The 27923-nt window shown below is 47.6% G+C and overlaps 1 protein-coding gene across 6 annotated transcripts in view; it reads left to right on the forward strand.

Moving 5' to 3' along the window:
* The first annotated feature begins 1772 nt into the window (after positions 1–1772).
* LOC147624929 (ABSCISIC ACID-INSENSITIVE 5-like protein 2) overlaps positions 1773–27923 on the forward strand; it is a 74291-nt gene continuing 48140 nt past the window's right edge. For 2 of the 6 annotated variants that reach the window (XM_086818165.1, XM_086818166.1), the window contains exons 1-2: positions 1774–2825; positions 2914–2985. In XM_086818165.1, the coding sequence (XP_086674291.1) occupies positions 1941–2825; positions 2914–2985 (957 nt within the window). In that variant the 5' untranslated portion in view covers positions 1774–1940. Of the gene's footprint in view, positions 2826–2913; positions 2986–3123; positions 3355–27923 lie in introns of those variants that run through there. The other 4 variants (XM_086818168.1, XM_086818171.1, XM_086818169.1 and 1 more) reach the window with 4 other exon arrangements.

Consider the following 27923-nt stretch of genomic DNA (forward strand, 5'->3'; position numbering starts at 1 on the left):
AATTCAACTGTAACTGCTGCTGATATGAAGGCTTCCGTTTAGTGTGCCAACACCTCTCTCTCTCTCTCTCTCTCTCTCTCTCTCTCTCTCTCTCTCTCTCTCTCATAGATCCTATCTAGCATACTCAACTCTGAGGCACTACTCCCATTTTTATGCCCATGTAGGCTTTTATCGTGCGCGACCAAATTGCCCCCCCCCCCCTCTCTCTCTCTCTCTCTCTCGTCTCTCTCTCTCTCTCTCTCTCTCTCTCTCTCTCTCTCTCTCTCTCTGTCGCCCTCTCCCATGAAGTGTTGATAGATATGAAAGGTGGGTCTGAGGTGGAAGGGAAGAGGTCTTGCTTGAGGAGGACTTTTGGAGTATGTAGAGGGGGGTTGGGGGCTCCTAGAAGCAAGGTAACATGCATGAGGAAGGGGGGAGGGCCAATGCTGCCTTGTCGTCTTGCGTGCATCAAAAGGGAGCCTGTCGGTTTGTCGGTTTGCAAAGTAGTGGAGGTACATCACGATAGCTTGGGAGGGAGGAGTATAGCTTGTGGAGGACAGGAGAGGAGGCATGCTAGAATTTCTTGCCACGTGGCAAAGGCTCTAAGGGGTTGGGTGCATAAGCGGGCATTAATTAATGCCCAAGATAGCTTTTGGGTGAATACGTCTCTCTCCCTCTCTCTCTCTTTGAGAGGCATACACCATGAGTGGTCTCTCTCTTTCTTATAGGAGGGGCCACACATGGTGCCAAGCACACACTTCCTTGGCACTGCCAAACAGCTCAAGGGGATCACCACAATCCCATGATGTGATGCCTCAAAGGATGGAGAGAACGATGCCCCTCTGTCTCTATTGTGCGTTGTGGCTAACCTCTCTTTCTCTCTTGTTGAGTGCTGTGGCTAACCTCTCTTTGTCTCTTGTTGTGGGGTGAGCAGGGATGACATTTGTAGCAACAGAATGTGGTGGAAGCGTTGAAAGGTAAGGGCATTAGTGTTGCTATGCTGCTATCGTGCCGGCAGCATTAATTAATGCACAACACTTATGGATTTGTGAATATGTCCTCAATATGCTCACTTACAAAATTTATGTCAATTCTTGTAACCATGTGTGAAAAGATAATACCATCTTTAGATAGGCTAAACGGGTAAAGTTTTTATGTCAATTGTATACTCACAACTTTACAATCCTATTAACTCTATAATCTCATGTAGTTATTTTTATATGTCCTCAATATGCTCACTTACAAAATTTATGTCAATTGTTGTAACCATGTGTGAAAAGATAACACCATCTTTAGATATGTTGAACGGGTAAAGTTTTTTATGTCAATTATATATTCACAACTTTGCAACCCTATTAACTCTCTAATCTCAAGTAGTTATTTTTTACCCCCTCTATTTAGACTACACCCATTAATCTCCGCGTCAAAGGTTTAAACCAGCAAGCTTTCGATAGAAAAAAAAAAAGACCCAGCAAGCTTTCGCATCATGGCATCCTCTCTCTCCACGTCGATTCTCTCTCTCTCTCTCTCTCGCAAACACTCCAGATACTTGATAAAAAAATAAAATAAAAAATTACCCTAAGGTCTAACATCTAAGCCTTCTATCTAAGGTTCCCTCTCTTCAAGTAATTAATTAATGAAAAAAGAATTTTGGTCCCAATAATTATTATTATTGTCAACATGTGAAAATATAATACCATCTTTAGATCGGGCCGCTTTTATGGTAAAATTTTTGAGCACCATACCATTTCTATAGTTTCAAAAATCCTATTTAAAGATAAGATACACCCGAATTGTGTAGCCGGCTCAAACCAAAGGTGATTTGGTCAGTATCACGTGGACAAAATAGCCCTTGGGGGAAGCACTCAGGCTGGTGGCGCTACAGCTACAATTCCCAATGGGTTTAGTAGTAGCGGTTTGAGCAGGGCATGCTTGCCTGCAATTGTGTTTCTTGATGAATCATGGTATCGCAAATTGTCCTCTCTTCCTCCACTGGTGGCAATTCTTCCCCCCTCTCGAGGCAGCCTTCTATCTATTCCGTAACCTTGCAGGAGCTTCGGAAGTCTGTGAGCAATGGACCAGAGAAGAGCCTCGGCAGCATCAACATGGAGGATTTTGTGAAGAACGTTTGGGCCGCAGAAGAAGGTCAGGCTATGTCGGCGGCGATAGCACCTCATCCTTCTCAAACCGATCTCGCTCCGCAGCCGAGCTTGCTACTGCAGAGTAATCTGTCACTGCGAACGATAAGTGGCAAAACGGCGGAGGATATCTGGAACGAGATTCAGCTAAAGGCAGAGGCCAATTCTGCAGAGAAGCAGCAGCAGCAGCAACCACAACCACAACCTCGCAGGCTGGGAACCATGGGGGAAATGACTCTTGAAGATTTCTTGGTGAGGACTGGAGTCGTGAAGGAGGACGCAAGTTCTATTACTCCAGAGGTAGCCGATGCCAAGGGTGAGCTCTCTCTCTACTCTTCCGTTTCGGATGGTTGCGTTTCTAACCTGCCGTTCTCCGCCATGAAGGCTCCAAACCCCCAAACCAATTGGATGAGTTTCGGTCCCAGCTGCCAACAGCAGCAGCAACTGCTGCAACAAGCGGAGGTTCTCGTGGCAGTCAAAAGGGGGGCCAACTTGCTGCTGCCATCAGGTAACCCTGCTGGATATTCCGATAATGCAAGGTTCAATCCAGGTAGCCTCGCCCTTGCGCTGCCCTTCCCAGATTGCTCCATGCAGCATTCCAGGAAGCGGGGTCCAACGGATGTGGCAAATGAAAGGTCTCTGGAGAGACGGCAGCGGCGGATGATCAAGAACAGAGAGTCGGCAGCTAGATCCAGGGCCAGAAGACAGGTATAACTACTGTGCACTATGTAAAGAAGAGTTAGAATATGCATGAATCGCTTGACTCAGTTCTGTCACGTGCATGTTTGAATCTCAGGCTTATACAGTGGAGTTAGAAGCCGAGGTAACACAACTGAAGGAGGAAAACGCCAGACTGAAGAAGCTACAGGTGCCCTATATATTCCAATAGGACCTTTTCTCAATGCCAATATCTATCATAGACTAAAAGTTTTATTTAGCGTGACTGATGCTAATGCCTATCTAACCTAGGGATTGTGATACTTAAAAGCATTTATCCCCTTTCTAGGGTTGCATTATGACACGAGAGCACCCCCAAAAATTGAGGGCTTATATTTGTGGAGTTTATCCCCTTTCTAGGGTTGCATTATGACACGAGAGCACTCCCAAAAATTGAGGAATTCGCGTGCCATTTTGTGGGAGAGATGGTAGTGATTGAAGGCTTTCCATGCTTAACAAGAAGTTAATGTGGCTTCTAATCAAGGCAAGGGACATGTTGGAAGAGTTTACCAGCTTCTTTGGTGAGATTTCAAGAGTTTTTTCAAGATTTAGGGTTTCATGAAAATTAGGGTTTTTTTCATGGATTATGCACAAATTAACACATAATCTTGTTCTCCATGCTCTTCCCTATCCATTAATGTTTTTGGTTGACTCTCAGATCATGGAATTAGGGTTTCTTGATCTTTTCTTCTATTTGGGGTTTCTTGCTAAAATTAGGGTTTCCACTTAAAATTTTTGCAATCTAGGATGTTAGTTCTCTTCCCCTATCTCTCCTCTACCCTCTCATATCATTGATTTGCAATAATGATCACAATTTTAGGGTTTCTTGAGAGAAACAGGGTTTTGAAAATTGTCTCAAAATTAGAGTTTATGGTGGGATTTCTTGAGTTTTCAATCCATAATCTTTCTTGTCTTGATCTCCTCTACACAATCATGCATTGCTTGATTAATTTGGCTAAGGACATTAGGGTTTTGGGAGAAAACAAGGTTTAGGGTAAAATTCTTGCATATCATGGGATTCTTATCATTCCCTTGCATATTGCTTGCATTGTCTTGAACCTCTACTTGCCACACATTTTCGCAATCACTTTTACCCTATACATGCAAAGAAGCAAACAATTAAATTGAAAGAGGAGAAGAGTATATAATCATTAATGCTTCTTGCATTTGTTATGCCTTGGTGAGGGCATTGTTTGCTTCTTTTTGCTTGGATGACTATTGTAAGTCTTGGAGAAAAGCATTTTGGTGAAGAAAGTGTACAAGGAGCATAATGCAAGCATGAGTACATGCTAAAGTTCTAATGTACACGAGCATGAGTATGCTTTGAATTGTAAGCCATTAAACACTCTACTCTCTTTACATTGTTGGATTTTCAATCAAATTGTATAAGTTCATTCCAAACAAGCACTAGAATCTAGCATGTTGAGAGGATACCCTTGGCATTGGTGGAGAGGCCAAGGGGAAGCATGGCTTGAACTCTCCTTGTCGTGAGTGCTTTCGGAAAAGCGGCAAGGAGGGGGATTAGGTACTTGGTGATCAAGACATGGCCTCAACCCCTGCCATTGGATTTCAAACTTTGGTAAGGGAGTGAGAAGGCTTGGCCGGGAGATCGGCAAAGCAAAAGCTCTTCATCAACTTGCTACATCGAATCAAAGGAATGGACAATTGATGCATAAAGTGATACTTGTATTGGAAATGTGATGCATGATTAGCCTTGCATTGGCTTGGGTACTTTGTGAGCAAATGGTTTCTACAAATGTGATGCATTGGGATTCTTTTGGAAAGTGAAAATTGTCTCTAGAAACAAAGGCTCGAACTGAACCTAAACTAATCACATAGGCTTATTCCTCATCTCATTACCTTTCTAAAGAGCCTTAGCTTGTTTAATTCCGATAATCCTAGCTCCACTTATTGCCATTTTCTTGAAAAACAGTATTTCTATGGTCTGCAAGCCAAGAGGCAAACCAAGAAAGTCTTTTCTTTCTATGGATAAAGTTGAAGGTGAAGGATTGCATGAGCAAGACCTAGGCATTATGAAAGACACTATGCATGCGTTGGGGGATCATGATGATGCCTTGGGACAAGCGTCAAGAGAAGTTAGAGAAGAAACCATGACGGGTACTGTGCTGAAAAATCCACTTCTTATGGGGTCAATCCTCTCCCAATCATTTTCAATGACATGCTTGTGGATAAATTCGTTGCCCTTATTTAAAAGCATTTAATCCATGGGTGCCAACATTGTGACCAAATTCGAGGCTATGGAGAGCAAATTGAATGCACAAGAAGGTCTATCTACTCGGGCAAGCAAGCAATGAAGGAACCTCATGAAGCCACCATGAAGACTGTACTGTTAGACATCATCCCCTTCCTGTTGGCTTCCTATTTGGTGTCCTATTTTAGTCTCTAGGGCTAACCATGTTAGTCTTAGGGGTTGGTCACCCCTCACTTATATTTTACCCATATTTATTCCCCATTTATGGTCCTGGGTATTTTTCCCAGTTGTGGAGATATTTATCACCAGTGGGTTGCCTAGATGTAGAAGTATATATAGCCGGCATGCCTCCTTCATATTTCACTGCTTGCATTGCTTGCCTAGCTTGTTTAGCTGCAGTCCCTCTCACATACGAGGTTCTCTCCTCTTGCTCGGGACATGTATTCCTTTTGGTGATGATATTGAGAGTAGGTTCTCACATGTGTTTCGTGTTTCCTCTCCATCTCTCTCTCTCACTCTCTCTCCTGTGTTTCCACTTTCCCTTCTTCCGCTGCACATTCTATCATGGCATCAGAGCACCGGTGATTGTCAGCGTTGGATGCTCCCTCCTCTACCACTTCAGATCTGCGTTTTTCTACCCATGGACAGATCTGCGTTTTTTCACCAGATGAAGCTTGCGTTTCAAATTTTCAAGGGCTGATTCATCCATCTTTCAGTGGGCTGCAATTCCTCCTCTTTAGGGCGTCAGTCTTCAGCCTTTAGGTAGCTTGACAGGGGCGTTTTTTTTGGACAGCATACCTGTCTTTCTTGGCGGCACCTTCCAGGGTTCATAGGCATTTTTTTTTCAGGTCTGGACAGCAACATAGTTATCCCAAACAGGTTGCGTTTTTGGCCTGTTTGGGCTTGCTTTCCCTAGCCCTGATCTTGGAGCTCTCTGGGCTCCCTTTTGCCTGTCCCTTGTGGTTATCTTGTGCCATCCCTCCCCCCGCTGATTGTTCTCTGCAGCAGTTCTTGATCTGAGGCTTCAGCGTTTTCATATTCAGCCTATTCTATAGCCCCTTTTACCTCTGTGTTTTCAGCTTTGCAGCCATGGTTGTTGCGTTTTTCTGAACCGATCTTGCTGGTAGCTCTACCTTCACCTGGGTTTATTCTGTTGGACCCGAAGGTACCTTCTCTTCAACGTTTTTTCTCATAGGAGGTGTGGACACTGGTTGACCTGAATTTTCATGTAGCCCTTGTTTGGCTACGTTTTCTTCTCCAGTGGACACATATCACTTGCCGAGGGGGTTTCTTGTTTGGATTGTGGCGCAGTTTGGTACTTGAGGAGGATTTCTAATTTCAGATTTCAGTCAGCGTTTTGCTGATTTTGGAGCATCTATACCTGTGTCTTGTTCCTGGCTTGCACAGTTTCCCGGTTTCTACATGTTCCTTACCTTTTGTTGGCGGTGGAGTGCTATTTTTTGCTGGATAGCAGTGTTTTGGCTGCGTTTTGCTTCCCACAGGAGTTTTCTACACTCAGAGGGGGCCTTTCTCCAGCTACTTCACTTGAGGATCAGTTTCGGAAGCTGTTTTGTATCTGTGGAGACTTTCTTTTGTGACAGGAGTTTCCAGTTTTTTGGAGGAGAGCAGTGACCTTTTCAGAGATCCTGAGCAGAGTTTATTTTGTCCGAGCTTGTGTTCTTTGCAGTGTTTGCAGAACAAGGAGGGTGTTTTTGCCCTTGCGGTGTGATCCTTTCACATGGATCCTTTATTTGTTGCTGATTCTTGGGATTTGGTTCTACTTCTGGAACAGTCTTCTGCCATTTGTGAAGCTTTTGAGGACTTTGTTACCACTGCAGTTTATATTCCTGCTTTCCTTCCTCATTGTGAGGAGTCTATCTCTGCATCTCTTTGTGATGCTTCTGAGGATGCCCCTCTCCCTGCCAGTTCTGCAGGCTTGTTGTTTTGGAGGATGGTTTTTTGGACCCGGTGGGATGCTTTGGATCTGTGGTTGCTAACCGTGCCTGGGGCACAGTGGTACTTCCAGAGTTTTTTGGATTTGGATCAGAATTAGGTTGGGCTTATATCAGTCCGACGATATCTTTTTTCAGAGGGGGATGTGGAGTCCTTTCATCTTGCGATGCCCACCTCAGTGGCATGTACTTATGTACAGCATTGGGCAACTCATGTTATGGAGTTTGAGCAGATGGATCCTGAAACCGATCGCGTCAAGTGGGAATAGACTCCGTTGGACACCCACACGCGTAATAGCACAACTTAAATATCACAATTTGAATGGACAACTTAATAACAACTGAAAATTGAAATGAAATGAAATGTTGATCAATGGACACCAACACTGGGGCCAGAACGGGCCGACCCCCCCCTCAATATATGATATATTATTGGGAGTATTTAAAAGATACAATGCTCCATGGGTTCAAAGAACCAGATGATGTCCATGTACAACTGAGATGAATACAGTACCAAACAAGAGACTCCAAGTAGACGTTCGAAGGAGAGCGACCCACTTGAGTGGTCAAGTCTCTACGGTCCTGTACCTTCACTGGAATCCGCGGAGAGCGCCCCACTGGTGTTCCAGGACCACGCACAAGCAGGCGCTCCCGTACTAACGCCTGGCTCTCCCGATCTCGGCACCCTCGGTCCGCGGTTCTCCAGAAGCTTGGACTATCCGGCACCGAACGGGTGTTAGCGATAGAGAGTATCCCTTTTCAGATTTACATTAAAGTCCTTTAATTAAATCTACTTGTAGCTCGCAAATGGAAGACAAATACCGAGGCAACTATGTGCAGCTACTAGAGATGGACACCAGGGTGCAGAAGCCTGTCGAGGAGGAGGAGCAGCAGCTGCCTGTTTAGAAAGTGTAGCCGCCTGAAGAGGGGAGGTGCAGAGCCGCTTGTAGCCGCCTATGGAAGGGAGGCGCAACCGCCTGCTGTGCAGGGCGCAGCCGCCTACTGTGGAGGAGGCGGCGGCGGTGCAGCCACCAGTAGCAGCCTATGGGAGGTGTGTGCAACCGCCTGAGGGGTAGAGGGAGCAGCCGCCTAAGGAGAGGAGTGCAGCCTGTTGGGAGAGCACAGCCGCATGAGGGGTGCAGAAGCCGCCTAGCTGCAGCCGTCTGTGGGGTGGCGCAGTCGCCTGATGAGAGCAGAAACTACCTGGCTGCAGCTGCCTGTGGGGTGGCGCAGCCGCCTGCAGGGTAGAGGGAGCGGTCGCCTATGGAGAGGAGTGCAGCCTGCTGTGGAAAGTGCGCAACCGCCTATGGAGCATGAAGGATGGTCGCCTGCCAAGTCCCGTGAAGGATGATAGGATGGTCGCCTCTTTGTAGGTGTTGGAGAGGAAGCACACGACCCACAGTTGGCCGGCTCCCCTAGCTTGCATGGGGGCGGCGAGTTTCAAGGTGGGGTGTGGGTAGGTGGCCATGCACCCACCCCCACACATAAAGGGTTAAGAGTGGGGTTTCCCTCCCCACCTTGGCCCATACGTGGGTGCCCATAATGGGTGCCCACTTTTAAATGAATGTAAACTTACAACCTTATAAAAATAAAGGTTAGAAAGAAAGCTATTAAATAAACAAGTGCAATACACTTACCACCTGTTCACACGCAACAAAACTTGTCAGAAGACAGAGCAAACTTCACGACTCACTGGCAGGCGTCCCCGCTCAGTAAGTGGCACGTCAAATAGGCAAACACAAGAATACAAGTCATGCGAAAACAGTTCCAAACATGCAAAGCAAAACATGAATGCATGTGCAAATAGTATCATGGACATATCTCCCGTTCATGGAATAAGTACAAAACATTTGTCGGGCACAAAAATGGTACGACAGAAAACATAAATCCCGGTCTTCCTATGGAGTGTCAGTCCCATAGGTAAGACACAGATCCAGGCACGAGCCTCCCTATGGAGTGACAGTCCCATAGGCAAGACACGGCACAAAAACTGGCTCTTCCATGGCGTGATAATCCCATGGATAGAACACAGTCAAGGTCATACACGGGTGGCACCAGTCTGGCTCCCGTCCATACGACACCATCCTGCTAACACGGGTGGCACCAGTCTGGCTCCCGTCCATGTTATGCAAAAATATTGGCCCCTTCACATGAGACACTGGCCTGGCCTCAAGTGAACGAGAGACAAATCTGGAGATGGACCAAATGGTCGGTCAATTGGTGACATCCCCCCGGGCTTCTAAAGAGTTGTCCTCAACTGGAAAGCCTCAAGATATGCCTGCAACAACTGTGGGTAGTCAATAAAATAATCCTCATTTACCCACTTTGCATCAATGGGCAAATAATTTTTGAACTTCACAAGGTATCTCGTGGAAAGCTTTCCTGCAGGTAGCTTTCGCTCTTTGTGAAAAACAATATGTTTTGGCTAGAGGATCTCCTCAAGCTCATCAATCTCTGGCGGATCTTCTGTGAGTGACAGGCTCGTCACGATCGGGCTCCATATACTTCCGAAAAAGACTCACATGAAATGCGTTGTGAATTTTCCAATGACTAGGTAAAGCAAGCCTGTATGACACTTCATTGATCTTTTGAATCACCTTGAAGGGTCCATAATAGCGAGGAGAAAGCTTAGGATATGATCCTTCTCGTCCTGGCCTCTTCTGAAGCCTAGCCTTCTCAAATTTCAGCAAAACCCAATCACCTTCTTTGACTTGCATGTCCCTTCTATGCTTGTTAGTAGCCATTTTATGCTTATCTTGTGATCTTGCAATGGCTGTCCGTACTTGAGCAAAGGCTACATCCAAGTCACGAACATATTCATCAGTTGCAAAAATCTCATCCTTTGTACGAAGGATGGGTGGCAATACTACTCTGCCATAAATAATCTCAAACGGGGCCTTTCCCGTGGAGGCATGGATTGTATTGTTGTAGGCAAACTCAACTGCATGGGAGTTACTTGTTTAGTGCCCATATTATCAAATAAAGCCCTCCAAAAGAGGCTCGTAGTCCTGGGATCTCTATCCCCAACAATGGATTTAGGCATACCATGATGTTTGAAAATGTTAGCAAGAAAAAGCTTTACCATCATATGATCAACTTTAATGGTTTTCTTGACGGGCAAGAAATGAGCTTGCTTGCTAAACTTGTCCACAATGGTCCAAATAGCATCATTCCCATGCTGGGATCTAGGCAAGTCCATAATAAAATCCATAGTAATACTTTCCCAAGGTTGCGAGGGAATAGGCAATGGCTGAAGCAAACCTGGAGGTTTTTGCCTGTCAAATTTCACCTTTTGGCAAGTAATACATGCACGTACATAAGCCTCAATGTCTTTACGCATGCTTGGCCAAAAGAAATCTCTCTCAATCATGCGTGTAGTGGGCATGATACCTCTATGACCAGCATAAGGTGGAGCATGACATTCCTCCATAACCTTTGGACGCAAATCCTTCACTACACATAGGCAATTATCCTTCATAAGATAACCCTCGTTGATAACATAAGAGACATGTGAGTGACCAGCCATCAAATCAGTCCATATATGGCAAAAATCAGCATCCAAATGATACAAATCTCACATAGCAGATAAGTCTCCATGAGAGGCCACTGAAACTGCAGCCACATAAGGCCTCCCGGATAATGCATCTGCCATCACATTTTTCTTTCCCGGAGTATGCACAATTTGAAAATGAAACATGGAAAGAAAGTTTGCCATTCTCATCTGCTTCTTCGAAAGCTTTGTTTGAGATAGAAAATATCTCAAGCTTTGATGATCTGTCTTGACTACAAATTCAGCCCCAAGAAGATAATGTTTCCATATCTTTAAGGCATGAATTACAGCCAAGAGCTCTTTCTTATAGATATCCATATGAAGCTCAGCATCATGCAAACGACGGCTCTCATATGCAACTGCATGCCCTTCTTGATTTAGGACAGTCCCTATACAATCGCCACAAGCATCACATTCCACTACGAATGACCTTTGCAAGTCAGGAACAATCAATACGGGTCCACATATGATAGCATGCTTGAGCTGCAAGAAAGCGTCCTGTTCTTTTGGAGTCCATTTGAAAGTGGTTTTCTTCTTTGTGAGATCATGTAGAGGGGTGGCTATCATAGCAAAATGCCTTATGAAACGCCTATAATATGAACATAATCCTAGAAAACTACGTACTTGATGTACGTTTTGCAATTCTGGCCAATTCCGAATGGTTTCTATCTTTGCAGGATCCATTGTTACTCCATCCTTGGATACAATGTGACCCAAATAATGTATCTCTGAAAGGAAGAACTCACTTTTCTTGGCATTAATGAAAAGCTAATGCTTCTGCAACTCTTCGAACACTGTGACCGAATGAGTTCTATGTTCCTGCTCATTCTTGGAGAAAACCAAGATGTTATCAAAGAATACACCTGTGAATTTGCGATGGGGTCGGAATATCCTAACCATCATACGATTAAACGTGGCTGTAGCATTGGTGAGACCAAAAGGCATCACCAAAAATTCATATAATCCAAAAGCTGTCTGAATGCAGTTTTATGGACATCTTGTGGCACCACTCGTATTTGGTGATAACCACTCTTCAAATCAAGACGGTTGAAACAAGCCGAACCATCAAGCTTATCCAAAATGTCATCAATTCGCGGAATTGGGAATCTATTCTTGATGGTAAGCTTATTTAAAGCTCTATAGTCCACACACATGCGGAATGTCCCGTCTTTCTTTGAACAAGAAGCACAGGAGAGCAATAAGGTGATGAACTAGGCTGAACCAAACCTTTCTCTAAAAGCTCATTTACCTGCTTCATGATCTCTTCTTGTTGTGCGGCACTCACACGGTATGTGGGTTTGTTAGGTGGAGAACTACCTGGCACAAGATCTATGCGATGATCCTCGGGCCTTTGGGGAGGTAATTCACTTGGCAATGCATCAGCAAAACAGTCGTTGAATGCATGAAGAAAATTCAGCCTATCGTAAGTCATAGTATCCACATTTTGATTACTTGGTACAATGCTATCACGAACAAAAACCAAGTACGCAGAAAGACTCTTTTTCATTGCTTTATTAATCTGGATGTGAGATACAGGTGGGATGGAATCCCCTTCTTTGCCGGCATCAATGAAATGCATGCGGCCTCTATGCATAAAAGAAATCATGTTGGTCTTGTACTCTTTGTGGGGCTCAAGCCTATGATGCCATGGCTTGTCCAGCAATACATCACATCCATTTAGTGGTGCAACTAAGAAATGTTCATTATCAAGGTAGCCTTGGATATGTATGCGCAACTTCCCTATCAGTGGGGTAACTTGCACCTCTTTACCAACAAAGGCAGCTTCTGCTTCAATCTGAGGTCCCATGTTCTCAACCTCAATACCCAAGGCAGCTGCCGTTTGTATAGAGATGAAGTTATCGGTTGCACAGTCATCAAACATGAATAAAGCGGGCTGATCCTTGATTTGACCCCAAGCTTTGCATACCATCCGCTCTTTTGCATCATGTTTTGTGTTTCCCTGCACATCGGGAATTGCATGTACATTAGCCTTGGTTTGCTTATCTTCATGCTTTGGTTTGCGGTCAGGGCATTGTCGAAACATGTGCTCTTTGCTGCCACAAGAAAAACATTTTCCCTCCTTGGCATATTGCTCCCTTTGCTCGGGGGTCAAGCCAAATTTGTTATTCTTTGGGCCCTGATCTTTAGATGAGGTATTTTCAGCTTTACCTCCCTTGTGGGTCTCCCGGAAGTTCTTTCTAGGTGGCTGTCCACCTTTTTGCAGATTTGGGACAGCCTTGTCTTTCCCCTTTGAACCGCCTTGATCTTGCTTAATTTTGAGCACCAATTGCTCCGTAGCAAGAGTAGAGGCTGTAAGCTGTTGCAAAGTATGTTTCGGGTGCAATTCAATGCCCGAACGATAAGCTGGTTGCAATCCGGAGCGAAACTTCCTCTTTCTTTCATCCTCAGTGATTTGCATAAAAGGAGTTACCTCAAGCAACACTTTCCAAAACTTATTGACATACTGTTGCACACTTTCATTATCTCTTTGCTCAAGTCTATCCCACTTTTGGGTGAGAGTTTGCTCCGCATTTGGTGGCAAGAACTGAGCATAAAATCTGTCCTTAAACTCTTTCCAGGTGCAAATGGGATCTTTGGTGATCTTTTTAGTGATCCACCAATGAGCAGCGGTCCCCTTCAAAAACATTCTAGCATGGCGTACTTTAGACTTCTCAGTGAAGTCCTCATCGCTAAAAGCAATGTCAAACTGTGCCACAAATGCTAACACTTTGGAAGCATCATGCTCTCCATGAAAAACATCAAACTTGAAGGCTTTCAGCTGTTAGGGTTAGGGTTTGGAGGTACTGCAAACACAAACGTGGGGAAGCAGAGAGAGAACACGACTCTTGTTGTGTATTCAGTTAATAATGTGAAGTACAATAGCCACATAATAAAGTGACCTAAAAGACGTGTTCACATGTCCGGCCATAAAATGTGCCGGGTGGACCAAAACACTTATAAACTGTTTATAAGTGAAACTAAGCTAAACTGGGGGAAAAAACCTCCACTAGCTGAAGTAAAAAGTGTCCCAGTAATCTACTGATGATCACTAGCACTCCTCTGGGTGCATACACAGCATATAACCCAACAAACCCCCCCGGAGTGATATGTGATCACTGTACATCATCCACCAAAAGGAAACAAATTCAAAGCAGTGCGGAATGCTTCGAATTTCGGACGTGGTAATGCCTTGGTGAAGATGTCTGCCACATTCTGATCTGTAGGACAGTAGATCAGACTGATATCACCTGCCTGGAGTCTCTCTCGAACAAAATGATAGTGAATCTCAATGTGTTTCGTGCGAGCATGAAACACAGGATTCCTGGCCACAGCAATGGCACTCTGACTATGAGTATAGATAGGTGTAGGCTCCTCCACTGAAATATCCATATCAGTCATGAGACGACGCAGCCAAACACACTCAACAGTAGTAGTGTAGGCTGCTCTGTACTCTGCCTCACAAGACGAAGTGGCCACTATGGTCCGTTTCTTGCTTAGCCAAGAAATGCATGAAGAGCCAAGAAAGAAACAATTTCCACTAGTGGAATGTCTGGTATCAAAATCACCAGCCCAATCTGAATCACTGTAAGCGTATAACTGCATGTCACCCCCCTCAGGATAAAGCAATCCAAGAGACAAGGTACCCTGCAAATACCGGAATACACGCTTCACAGCTTGCCAATGTGACAACCGCAGCATAGTCACCAGGGAACGGGAACGGATATGGGAATGAGGGGCCAATCCGGAACGGGAACGGGACCCCTTGCAATCCGGAACGGGATCCGGAGCGACACGTTATCATATTTCAATACACATGAGTAGACAAATATACAATTAAAAGCAGGTAAAAAGAGACAAATATACAATTGAACAATGTACAATTGAGAGAGAGATTGTACAATGTACTTGGCTATGAATAATGAGAGAGAGAGATTGTACTTGGCTATGCACACTGTACTTGCAGCTGCACTCTGAAGTCTGCAGGTTTTTATAAGTTCTCAGAGAGGTACGTTTTTTTTAAAATGTTGATATTGACGTTTTTTTTTTGAACGTTGCAGGGCAGCCTGGCAGGTAGTCTTTCAACGTTAAAAAAAACGTTGCATAATCTTCTTTTTTTTTCCATGCTTTTTTTTTAGGGGTCGGCGGCGGCGCTACTTGCAGGTATCCGTTTTTTTTTTAATACAAAGGGTGCCCAAAACGTTTTGGGCACCCGTAACCCTTCTACTCAAAAAAAAAAAAGAACGATACGCTATTACGCTGCCGGCGCCGGGCGGCCAGAACGTGGAAAAAAAAAACGTTAAGGGTGCCGTTTCGCGAATTCAGGGAAAAAAAAATAGAAAAAGCGTTCCTCCACGTTCCGCCGTTCCCAAGTTCCATTCCTCCACGTTCCCCCGTTCCACACCAATGGAACGGCGTTCCCATGTGACTGTGAACCGCAGGCTGTGCATGAATCTGCTCAACTGAGATACGGCATACTGAATATCTGGCCGTGTAGTACACAAATAAATAAGGCACCCAACAGCCTGAGCATATGTAGTGGCATCAAAGGAAATACTGTCATCTTGTAGTGACAGTTTTATCCCAGGCTCCATAGGAGTGCTAATAGGCTTGCAATCCTGAAATTTAAACTTCTCCAGAAGTTTAGCAACATAACGAGATTGCAACAACCCAATGCCTCTGTTATCCTGCACAAACTGTATGCCCAAATAGTAGTGTACGAGCCCCAAATCAGACATGTCAAATGTCTGTTGCATGTTGCAGTATCTCTTTAAAAGCTGCAATTTTGTCATCATTTGATCCCATGAGCAAAAGATCATCTGCATAAAGACTGATGACCAGCAGATCTTTCTCTTCTTTCTTTACATACAAGGTGGCTTCTGATGGACTGTTCACAAATCCTTGAGTGAGTAGGAAAGCATCTATCTTTGCATACCAAGCTCGTGGAGCTTGTTTCAAACCATACAAGGCCTTTTTCAGCCTGCATACTTTCCCTTCATGACCATGTTCTGCAAAGCCTATGGGCTGATATACATAAACTTCCTCCTCGAGGTCCCCATGTAGGAAAGCAGTCTTTATGTCCAACTGGTGAACAACCCAACCACGATGTGCAGCCAATGCAATGACACACCTAAGTGTTGACATACGGGATGTAGGAGCAAATGTCTCCTCATAATCAATGCCCTTCTTCTGTGCATAGCCCTTTGCAACTAGACGGGCTTTGTACCTGTCAATGGATCCATCTGCATGTCTTTTCAACTTATAGACCCACTTAGTACCAATTGCTTTCTTGCCTTTGGGCAGATCAACCAAATCCCATGTTTGATTCCTTTTAATAGAATCAAGCTCATCCTGCATGGCTTTGTTCCAATGCACATTGTCTCGTGCATCCACAAATGAATCAGGCTCATCATCATCCTGTAAACTGGCTGCCATAACCATATTCAAATCCATGATGTGTGCATGCTCATTGGTCTGTGTCTCCCTACGAGTACAGCCAGCAAGAGGACCCTCTAGATGGCTGTCGTGTAATGTCCTCAAATACCATCTAGGTATGTGTCTGACCTGTGGTGCCTGCTGCCCCATATTTGGTTCAGCTTCTGGCTCAATTTGCTGCTGAATTTCTGCACCACCTTCATGATTTGCTGGCTGTCCTGTACCCTCATGAGTTGGATCACCAACTGTGGAATGAAACTCCATAGGTAGTAGACCTTCAAACACATCATTTTCAGCCTGATTTGCATCATAACCAGCCATGGATATTTCTGATTTTTCATCAAAAATCACATCCTGACTAGTGAATATCTTCCTGGATAGTGGGTCATATAACTGGTAGCCCTTGCTCTCACGGCTATACCCAACAAAAATGCAATTTGTGGCTTTATCATCCAACTTCCTCCTCAACTCTTTGGGTATGTGTGCATATGCAAGACACCCAAAAATACGAAAATGTGATACCGAAGGCTTGCGGCCATGCCAAGCCTCAAAAGAAGTAATGGAAACGAATGCCTTTGTGGGACATCGATTCAAAATATGACAAGCACACATGACAGCTTCCACCCAAAAGATATGTGGTAGCTTCTTTGCCTTTAGCATACATCTGGCCATCTCCATGAGTGACCGATTCTTCCTTTCTGCAACCCCATTCTGCTGTGGAGTATAAGGAGTAGTATACTGATGTTTTATACCTCTACTCTCAAGAAAGGAATTCAACATGTGTGACATATATTCCCCCCCTCGGTCAGAACGGAGAGTCTTAACCTTGCATCCTGACTCTGTTTCAGCAAGTGCTACAAAGGCCAAAAATGCATCATATACCTGTGATTTCTGTGTCAAAGGATAGACCCAACATATACGAGAGAAGTCATCAATAAATGTAGCAAAATAGAAGCACCTCCTAATGACTTCGTCTGCATGGGACCACAAAGATCACTGTGTATAAGCTGCAACTTTGCAGTTGCTCGTAGAGCCTGATCATGTGGGAAGGAAAACCTATGCATTTTTCCCAAAATACATCCTTCACAAATGTGATCTGGAGGCCTCTCCATGAGAGGTAGGTCTGTAAACATGTTTTTTTTTTTCCGAGAAAAGATCCTTTCATTAGTTATATAAAAACGCCCGTAGGGCTACAAAAGATCTCTCCTGCTCCTAAGAGAGATAGAGCAGCGAATACATCAGGGCAGCCCGGGGCCCGGGAGACTCTCCCTAGGTGCTGCAAAATACAAGCATCAGTACAAAGAACTGAGCGGCTAAATCATACAATAAGGGGGGGGGAAAAGCCAAACAGGTGGCCTGTAGTGCCAGCGGGGGGATCCCGTGTGTAAGGTGTAGAAAGGGCCACAGTGCCAAGTGGTGTGAAAGGCCTGGCGCCGTAAGATCGCCTCATCCGAGTCTCCCCGGATGCGGTCGTACTGTCCTCGCAGGGTGTGAATCAACTCCTGCCAAATCCCCCGTACAGTCTCTGCTGGTGGCTCCAATCTCCCCTCAAAGGCCGTAAAGCACCGGGCCCTCCACGTGAACCAGATGGTGAGGCTGCTGAGGAGCTCCCATCGTAAATCCCTCTCCTGTGTCCAGCTGGCGGACGAGAAATCCGGTGCCGGAACCAGGCGAGGCTGGCCCCTAATAAATCTGATGGCCTGACTGCCCTGCTCCATCTCATAGCCCATAGCAGGCCCTGACGAAGTCGACCAAGCAGCGGCACCCCACGTAAACATGCCCTCTGGAGAGAGGGAGGCCAGAATACGCAGCATCCGCAGCCAAATCTGCTGTGCCTGAGGGCAGTCCCAAAGGCAATGTCTCTGTGTCTCCATAGGGTGGCCGCATCGGACGCAGGCCGCCGGAAGACCGCTGTAAACAAGCCAAGTGCCAACTGCTGAGCCCCTGTGGGCGACTAGCCATTGAAAAGCCGAGATCCTGCGGGCTTGCCGACTAGCCCAGAGCCGAGCCCAGAAATCCTCCAGGAACTCCTGTGAGAGTCCCTGTAGTCGCCAATGCCCCGCTGCCGCTGGAGAAACCGTCCTCCTCGCCGTCAAAATATGCCGCCCCAGCCGAACAGTATACTGGAAAAAGGTGATCTCTGTGGCCTCAAGGGATGCATAAGGATCATGCCACTCGTACTCCCTGGGGTCCCACTGTAGCCGGGCCAAGGGGCGCGCTGCATATGCCCATATGCGCCAATCCGGGAGCACATCAGCAGGGTCGGGGTCAATATGCCACTTCCGAGAAGCGGCGGCCACTACCCGAATCCTCTGAAAGGTGCACTCTACAACCAAAGGCGACTCCACCTCCACTCTCTGGAGTCTGCCCTCATCGTGAATCTCATAGTAGAGGCATCTGCCATCCTCAGTGCTAGCTCTGACAGCAATCAGGATCTCCAACTGTGTAAAGGCTCCCATCCACCGTGGGGCCACTGGCTCGAGAGGCGTGAACCACTCCTCTGTGAGTGCCTCCTGTATATCATCCCTCATAATCAACCCCCCTCTGAAGTGACTCAGCCTCTCCACCTGGATCTCCTCTGGTAGACTGCAGAAAGCCTGCCAGTCTCCAAAACTACGAGCTGGGCCTGCCGCTAAAGGTCCCCAGGCTAGACGAGGCCGAGAACCCAGCATATGACCCTGCTCCGTGCGAACCGCTGGGCTCCAGATGAGCGGCTGTCTGGCCCGCTCCTCAACACAAGGAGGCCGCTGAGAGAGCCCCGGTCTCAGCAGCTCCCAAGCTCTCAGGATGCTCAAAGCAAATCTGTCCTCCCATCCTCTACTGAGGCCTGTCCTCCTCATCTCTATGAAGATCCAGCGAATCTCTGGTGCCCAAGTACCCCCTGCTGGGGGCGCCCGAGCCTGTAGTCGCTGCAAGAGGAGCTCTTTCCAAGGCTCAGCGCCTGGAAGCAACCCCCGAACAATAAGCTTCCCCAATAAAGCTCTACTCTGATCGACTGGATCTATAATGCCCAAACCGCCCTGAGCCAGCGGAAGTGTAATAACTGCCCATGCAACCTTTGCCCGAGCTGGCTGACCGTCCTTCCCGGACCACAGAAAGTTCCTGATCAGCCTCTGTACCTGGCTGATGCAAGAGCTCGAGAAAATCCAGCAAGACGTAATGTACCACATGGTCGCTAATAGCACCTGATTTGCCACCACCACCCTCCCAGCCAAGGATAGTCGAGCTGTACTCCAATACAATAGCTTCTTCCGAATGCTCAGAAGAAGCGGGGCAATCTGCTGCTCAGGTGACAAATCAAGGCCAATCTGGCATCCCAAATACCGCACTGCTGTGCCTGGAGGAATCCATCTAAAACCGGGGTCCGGGCTCCATGCCGGAGTGGGAGCACTACTGATCCAAAAGGCCACTGTCTTGCGCCAATTGATCAGTGCTCCCGAAGCTGCATTAAAAACCTGGAGCGACTGCTCAGCCCGAATAAGATTGGCCTCATGGCCATGCAAAAATAAGCCCGTGTTGTCTGCAAACTCAGCATCAAGCAGGTCCTCCCCCCGGATTGGGAGCTGCAGTCCTCTCAAACCAACCTCTTCTGCCGTCAAATACATACTCATAGCCTCCGCAAAGAAGAGAAAAAGGAAAGGGGCGAGAGGACACCCCTGACGGACTGATCTGGTCAGCTCAAAACTCGGCCCCCGTCCTCCTGCAATCAGCACCTGGCTGCGAGCTGTGGAATACAGAGCTGCCACCCCTCTGATCCATCCTGGCTCAAAGCCCAGGCGAAGCATAGTGCCCTCTAAGAAACCCCAATCAACTCTATCGTATGCCTTCTCAAAATCGAGAAGCATCACGACCAAGTCCTCGCCAAGAAATCTAGCTCGGGCCGTCGCCTCCCAGAAAGTAAAGATGTTGTCAAGGATACTGCGCTCCTTGACAAATCCTATCTGAGTAGCATGAATCAACTCCCCCAGGAAGGGCTGGATCCTCAAACTCAAGGCCTTTGCCAAGACCTTGTAGACAGTAATGAGGATCGTAATAGGCCTCCAATGCCTAATGTCATCTGATTCTCCCTCCCCCTTGGGGATAAGATAGATCAAGCCCTCTGAAAAGCTGTGCGGCATCACCCCAGTGTCCAAAACATGCTGAAAGCCCCTGCGGAGGCCTGGCCCCAAAAGGTCCCAATAGCGCATAAAAAAGGCCGGCGTCAGTCCGTCCTCCCCTGGGCAACTATGTCGCGGCAGGACCCTCAAGGCCTCGGCAAGCTCAATCTCTGACAGAGGCGCACCTAAAACTGTACGCATATGGTATGTGACCCTCCTCTGCACATGGGCCCACACAGTCTGTCTGCAAACATCTCGATCCTCAGTGGCTGGCTCCGCTGAAAGCAGGTCACTATAAAATGCAGTAGCAATGGCTCTGATCTCCCCGAGCTCAGTAGCTACCGATCCATCCGGTCTACCAAGCTGGCGGACTCCTGCTCGCGCATGACGGGGTCCAGTGATCTCAAAAAACTCTCCAGTCACTCTATCACCAAGCTGCGTCCACTGAGAGGCCTGACGACGATAGTAAAACTCATGTCTCTGCTCCTCTACCTCTCTAACCTCCTGGCGTGCCTGGCTCAGCTGGGACGCCACCCACTCACATGCAGGCTGCTGCTCCTGAAGGCGCTGTAGCGAAGCAAGGCTACGTCTCAGCTGTTGCTCCCGCTCGCGAATCTCTCCCAGTCGTGTCAAAGCTGCAGCGCGTAGAAAAGAGCTAAGATCAATGAGTCCCTGGGCACACTGGCCCGCTGCATCCTGGTCAGAGCACTGACTATCATGCCAGATCCTCTCAATGTCCTCAGCGAGACTGGGATCTGTAAGTACCCTCTCTGGAATCCTCAACTGCAAGCTGGGCTCCCGGGTCCCCTCCTCCAATGCCAATATAACTGGCGCATGATCTGAAAATGAGGTGCCAGCGAGAATGCCGACGGAGCCCCCTCGCTCCCCTAACCAGTCGCCCACATAAAAGCGATCAATCCGTGATAGATTAGTCCCTCCCTGCTGGCGATCCGACCGAGAGAAACTAAGACTGTCCTGAGACCGGGAGAAAGCCCCATGCTGCCATGCATCAGTGATCCTCAGTGACATGCAAAACCGGTCCCAAGCTGCAAGCTCCGTGCCGTGAACTGTAACATGACTGCCTCCCACCCTATCTGCCTGGTCCTCAAGCATGTTGAAGTCTCCCCCAACACACCAATGTGCGGCCTCTGGCAATGCATCTGTAACCTGAGTCCAGAACTCTGCTCTGGCACTAGCATGATTGGGCGCATAGATGTTGAGCACACCCAATAGCTCATCATGCATCCTCAGAATGACATACTGTGCTCTACCAGGCACAATGATCCCTCGATCCACAATGGGGCCTGCCGCCATACATCTGCAATAACCATGCATACTCCTCCCTGTCCACCCAAAGGACCAAACCCTGCAGACCAAAAAGTGTCCCATCTACCAGGCATCACCGAACCATATCTCCGGATCCTGCTCTCACCCAAGTGGTGCTCCCGCATCATCAAAATGTCAATGCTGCCACCAACTAGGCATCTCTGAAGCTCCTGCCTCAAGCAACCTCGATAGCGTACAAAGTGTGCTCCGCCAAGGCCCTGTACATTCCATGAGATGATCCTCATGGATGCCCTGCTGAGGTGGATGCTGTCTCAGCCGTACGGCGGGTCTTCGCAAGCGGCTTGGATGGAGAGTAGTCCCCATCCGAACGGCTGCGAATCTGCCCACCCGGTGTACTGCAAGAATCCCGGATCAGGCGCCAGTGGTGGGCTGTGGCCCATGGCGACTGCCTCCTGCTCTGACAGAGCAACCTCGTGTATACTCACATATCCAGGGTGGCGTGCCAAGTCTGCCACTATGCGCACGACCAAATGACGAATCCCTGAGGTATCCACACTCCCGGGATCCAAGAAAAAATGAGCCAACTCCCAAAGTCGGCCTATCACATCTGTCACCTCCAGATCGCTCATGTGATGCGAAAACTCAACTGCCTGAGTCTTCAAAGTGCTGAGAGCGAGCTCTAGAGTCCACTCCCGGTCACAAGGTCCACAAAGAGGGAACGAGAAGGCCACCGCTGAGTCTAGTGCCTCCTCCCCGCGGGCCGGAGGTATCACTACATGAACGCGAATGGGTGCTGGCTCATGGGGGCCCTCTGCTCCAAAAAGCCGTGTGAAGGTATAATCGAAAGCCTCCGAGCGCTGTCTAATGCCAAGGCGACTCAGCCGACTGCGGATAGATGAAATCCGTGAGGCCCTAATCGGCATAGGTCTCCTCTCTGATGCTCGAGCGAGGTCAGTGCTCAGCGCTCTCCGGACTGCAGGTGAGCGCCAGGGAACTGCCAGGGCCTCTCGGGAAGGTGAGGCGGGCGGAGGGTGAGGAGGGGGAGGCGAGGGAGGTGGAGAGGGAGCCGCTGCCGAAGCCGGAGCGGGGGCGGGAGGAGGCGATGGTGGAAGCGAGGTGGAGGGAGGGGACGGGGGTGGGGGGGTGAAGGAGGGGGAGCTGGCATCTCCTGGTCCTCAGTCGCGCTGCAGGGGTCTCCTCCTGTAGGGGAGCAAAGCTGTTCCTCACGGGAACCCAGTGAGGCTGAGACTGTGGCTGCTGCTGCAGCGGTCTCTGGGCGTGCTGCTGTGGCTGTCTCCCTCGGCGGCGCCCCTGTCCAGGCTGCCACTCCGAGGTCTCTGTGGCCTGAGCAGGTGTCCCGGAGGCAGCCTGCCGAGCCGAATCTGTGGGCGGGCCATCAGTAGCCTGCTGCTGTGGTGCGGGACGAGGTCTCCTGCGAGGGCAGGCCTTGGCCAGATGACCGACCTGCCTGCAAATGAAGCACTGGTTCGGGAGCCCCGAGAACTCCACTCTCTGATCTATCCACTCCCCCCCTATCCTAGGTAGCTGAATGACCTTAGGAAGGGAGGAGATGTCAGACACCAACACTCTGACCGAAGGTAGCCCCGCTGCTCTGGCCACCACTGAAGCTGCTGAGGGGCCCGTCTCTAGTACCGAGCCCACCAATGCTCCGAGCCTGGAGAGGAGCGAAAGATACTCCCGGCGGAGACCAGGGAAACAAACTGTAACATGGAAGAGGCGCTCTCCCTGCTCCGCCGCTGCTGGGTCAAATCCATGCTGCCAAGGTCTAAAGAAAGCCCGAGCACCCCTGATGTCAAGGGGACTCATGGCAAGGACCTTGGCAACGCTCTGGGCGGCCTCGAACTCGATCTGATAATGTCCCTGGCCCAGAAGCTGTACATCCAGGATCTTGCCCACATCTGCAAGAAGGCGGGCCTGAAGAAGATCCCTGATCTCCCCTCTGCTGGGGCGAGTGCCGACTATACGGCAGATGGTGGAATGAGCCTGGAGGCGTTCCACCTCTGCGTTGAGGCTCGCTTCCTCTTCCGGCGAAAGAGAAAGCCTGATGGGGGTGACCTCGGGGGCGGGCGAGGGGGCTGCGGATGAGTCCCTCTGAGGCGGGGCGGGAGGAGCCTCCATCAGAGTCTGAAGCTGCGGCGAAGGCGAGGCGAAGGCGGGAACCTGCTGGAACCGAACTGCACACAGAGAGGCGGGATACGGAGCGAAAAAGAGAAACAAAACCCCAAGGGGGGGCGGAAGCTGATGGGAGAAACAGGGTTAGGTCATGTGGGAGACATACACAGAGAAACAAGGGAGAGAGAGAGAGAGAGAGTTGTGGGGATAAGTCAACTCATCAAGTGTGAGTGTGTGACTCCCCTATCACACATGTATATTGCACTAGTACACATAGTGCACTTAGTACAAAGTACTAAGTGTACTATGTACTATAACTTATGGGCTTGTACACACTATAAGGGTGGGCATAACGCCTTTACCCCAACAACCTCCCACTTAAAGGCAAAGTGCCCTTAAGTAAAGGAAAAGAAAAAATCAGCATGTACATGATAATATACAAGGCCATATCAAGGCTGAAAATGGCCTCATCCAATGCCCATCAAGTGTCTGCAATGAGCAAACCGCTCCGGAGGCAAACTCTTTGTCAATAGATCAGCCGGGTTGTCATCCGTATGAATCTTAACAAGCTGAATTTGCTTGTTCTCTATCACCTCTCTGATGAAGTGATACTTCACATCCACATGCTTCGTCTTTGCATGAAAGACAGGGTTCTTTGCCAACTGGATGGCACTCTGACTGTCACAATGCAACAATGGAATATCCCCTGTATAGCCCAAATCAACCACTAACCGAGATAGCCATAATGCCTCCTTGCAAGCCTCTGTGGCTGCAATATACTCGGCCTCTGTAGTAGATAAGGCAGTGCACTTCTGCATCCTGGATATCCATGACACAGCACCTCTTGTGAATGTAAATACATAACCGGTAGTAGACTTCCGGTTATCTGGATGACCGGCATAATCCGAATCCGTGTAACCATGCACTAATGCATCCTGTTTGCCAAAGCAAATGCACAAATCCTGTGTGCCCTTCAGGTATCTCATGACACCTTTCACTGCTTCCCAATGCTTCTTGCCAGGGTTGGCCATGTATCTAGAAACCACTCCCACTGCAAATGCAATGTCCGGCCTAGTAGCAACCATGGCATACATGAGACTGCCACAAGCTGAAGCATACGGAATCTTGGCCATATCAGCCCTGTCTCTATCTGACTGTGGGCTGTCCATAGCACTGAGTTTCACATATGGAGGCAAAGGAGTACTAGCTTTCTTCCCCCCATCCATATTGAACCTCTGCAAGACTTTGCCAATGTATTCCTTCTGAGACAAATACAACACATGCTGATTTCTGTCCCAAAGTATCCGCATACCCAAAATGTGATTTGCATCACCCAAATCCTTCATATCAAAGGTTTGATGCAGCCTCTGCTTCAAGGCATCCATCTCCTTACGAGATTTCCCGGCAATCAACATATCATCAACATACAAGATGAGGATCAATAGACTGCCATCCAAAGCTTTCTTGGTGTACAAGCAGTGATCTATGTCACTTCTCCTGAATTTCTGAGATTTCATGAATGTATCAAATTTATGATACCATTCCCTTGGTGCCTGTTTGAGCCCATAAAGACTCTTTTTCAGTTTGCATACAAGCTTCTCCTTTCCACTTACTGCATAACCCTCTGGCTGCTGCATATATATCTCCTCATGGAGATCACCGTGAAGAAAAGCAGTCTTCACATCCATCTGAATCAAGTCCAGATCATCATGCGCAACCAAAGCCAACACAGCTCTAAGTGTGGTCATTTTGACCACTGGAGAGAAGATCTCATCAAAGTCCACACCATATTCCTGCTTGAAGCCCTTAGCCACTAACCTGGCTTTGTATCTTGGCTTTGCATCTGGTGCAACTTTGAGCCTGTAAACCCACTTGCATGGCAAAACCTTCTTGCCTGCAGGCAAATGCACCAACTTCCATGTTTCATTTTTATGCAGAGAATCCATCTCTGACTTCATGGCACGCTCCCAAAGAGCCTTGTCTGCCCTCTGTAAAGCCTCTTTATAACATGAGGGCTCCCCACAGTCAGTAAGCATCAAGTAGTCAACCCCTGGAACAAACCTGTCAGGGGCTCTGGAGGGTCTTGTGGACCTCCGTACCCAATGACCATCATTTGCAGGTTGCTGTCCAGCCTGCATATCACCCATTGGTGGCTCCTGTTCCATGCCATAAGGTTGAAAAATCATGCCCGGTATATCCTCTAACTGTGGTATATCCATAGGGATATCTTCTGCCATCTCTGGCTGTCCATTTGGACCATTTTCAGCACCATTTAAGGGCTGGTTTTCTTGCTGTAATGGCTGATTTACAGCCCTTTGTTGTTGTCCATGATGTCCATCATCATCAAAGATGACTCTGCCAGGCTCCTGTTGCCTTGCAGGCTCCTTATACATGCATGTTTCATCAAAAATGACATCATTGCTGCGTATGATCTTTCTATTCATGGGATCCCAAAGTCTATACCCCATTTCACCTCTGTCACCATATCCTAGGAATATGCATTTATGAGACTTAGGATCAAGTTTGGTGCGCATTTCCCTGTGTATGTGCACGTACGCAACGCAACCAAACACTCTCAAGTGCTTGTATGACGGAGGCTTCCCTGTCCATACTTCTTCTGGCACTTTCCCACCAAGCCTCGTGTTAGGTGACCTGTTTATAAGGTGAACGGCTGTCATAACAGCTTCAGCCCAAAAACCATGAGGTAATGCAGCATGTGACAACATAGAACGGACCTTCTCCTGAATGGTCCTGTTCATCCTCTCTGCTGTCCCGTTTTGTGGAGGATCATAAGGAGTAGAGAGCTCCCTCTTGATGCCTTTAGCATCACAAAAGTCCTGAAACTGTTTGGACATATACTCTCCACCATTGTCGGAACGCAAAGCCTTCAGTGTTTTGCCAGTTTGATTCTCAACAAGAGCAACAAACTTCTGAAACACTGAGAATGTATCACTCTTCAAACGAAGAGGATAAACCCACACCTTGCGTGTGGCATCATCTATAAATGACACAAAATATTTTGCCCCTCCCAAAGAAAGCTGAGGCATCTCACATACATCTGTATGCACAAGCTCTAACTGAGCATCTTTCTGTCCAAGAGCTTTCTTGTGGGGGCACTGTAGTTGCCTACCATATATACAATGCTCACAAAACTGAAAACTTGAAAACTTTAGAGAAGGCAAGTAACCCAAACGAGACAATTGCTCCATTCCTTTGACACTCATGTGTCCCAACCGGCTATGCCACATAGAGATTTCCGGCAGCTCGGTTGCATTTACATTAGCATGGTGACAAACACCTGCATGCATAAAGTAAAGAGTGTCCACCTTAGAGCCTCTGGCAACAACCAGTGAGCCCTTACTAATTTTTCCACTTTCCACTACCAAATGTGGTAACATAATCAGCATCATCAAGCTGTCCAGTAGAAAGCAGATTCTTCTTGATCTCAGGCACATGCCTGACATCATGGAGCATAAGCTGTGAGCCATCTGAAAATACAAGCCTCACATCACCTCTGCCAAGAATCTTGCATGCATGGTTATCACCCAAATAAACCACTCCTTCATTGCCAGCAGTATTACCTGACAAACAAGTCTCTGCAACCTGTGACATGAAAGGAGGCACCTGAATCAATGATCCATGAGTGCATACCATGACCACCTGTAAGAAGTGAATGGGCATCAAGTGAAGAAGTAAATAGGACCTCATCCTCACTGCCACCTGCATGTGACACATTGATTTCTTCAATCTTGACTCCACTTTTGCCCTTTGGCTTTACATCTTTGGCTTCATCCTTTTCTTTGTCTTTGCCTTTTCCCTTTTCTTTTTGATCATTTTTCCATTTGTAGCATTGCTTTTTAATGTGTCCCTTCTTGCCACAATAATGGCATTCCAAATCCTTTTTGGAGCGAGACTTGCTCCTTCCCCTTTCTTGGCTTTTCCCCCTTTGCTGGGATCTCCCACGTGCATTCATTGCATTGGACTTTCCAACAGAGTTGTTTTTCCTGTTCATCTCTTCTTGAAGAAGAGCACCCTCAACATCTGCATATGACAGCATTGCATGCGAATTGCTAGTGGCTGTCCTGAATGTGTCCCAACTCTCTGGCAAAGTGCATAAGAGAAAAGTGGCTTTGAACTCATCGTCCATCGCCAACTTTTGATTAATGACCTGGCTGACAATACCATTAAACTCATTTAGATGGGCTGTCATAGACGCCCCTTCCTTCATCTGAAGGCCTATGAGTTTCTTCAACCAATACACTTTGCTTGAGGCACTTTGTTGGGCATACAAGTCCTGCAATCTCTGCCACATTCCCCAAGCTGTCTTCTCTTCACGAATGCTGAAAAGTAATGAGTCTGACACAGACAACATGATAGTAGATCTTGCCAGCTCATCCATATCTTCCCACTCTTCAGCAGTAAGAG

The sequence above is a fragment of the Cibotium barometz genome, chromosome 24 (genome assembly GCF_041138505.1).
Source record: "Cibotium barometz isolate CiBa-2024 chromosome 24, ASM4113850v1, whole genome shotgun sequence".
Lineage (NCBI taxonomy): Eukaryota > Viridiplantae > Streptophyta > Polypodiopsida > Cyatheales > Cibotiaceae > Cibotium > Cibotium barometz.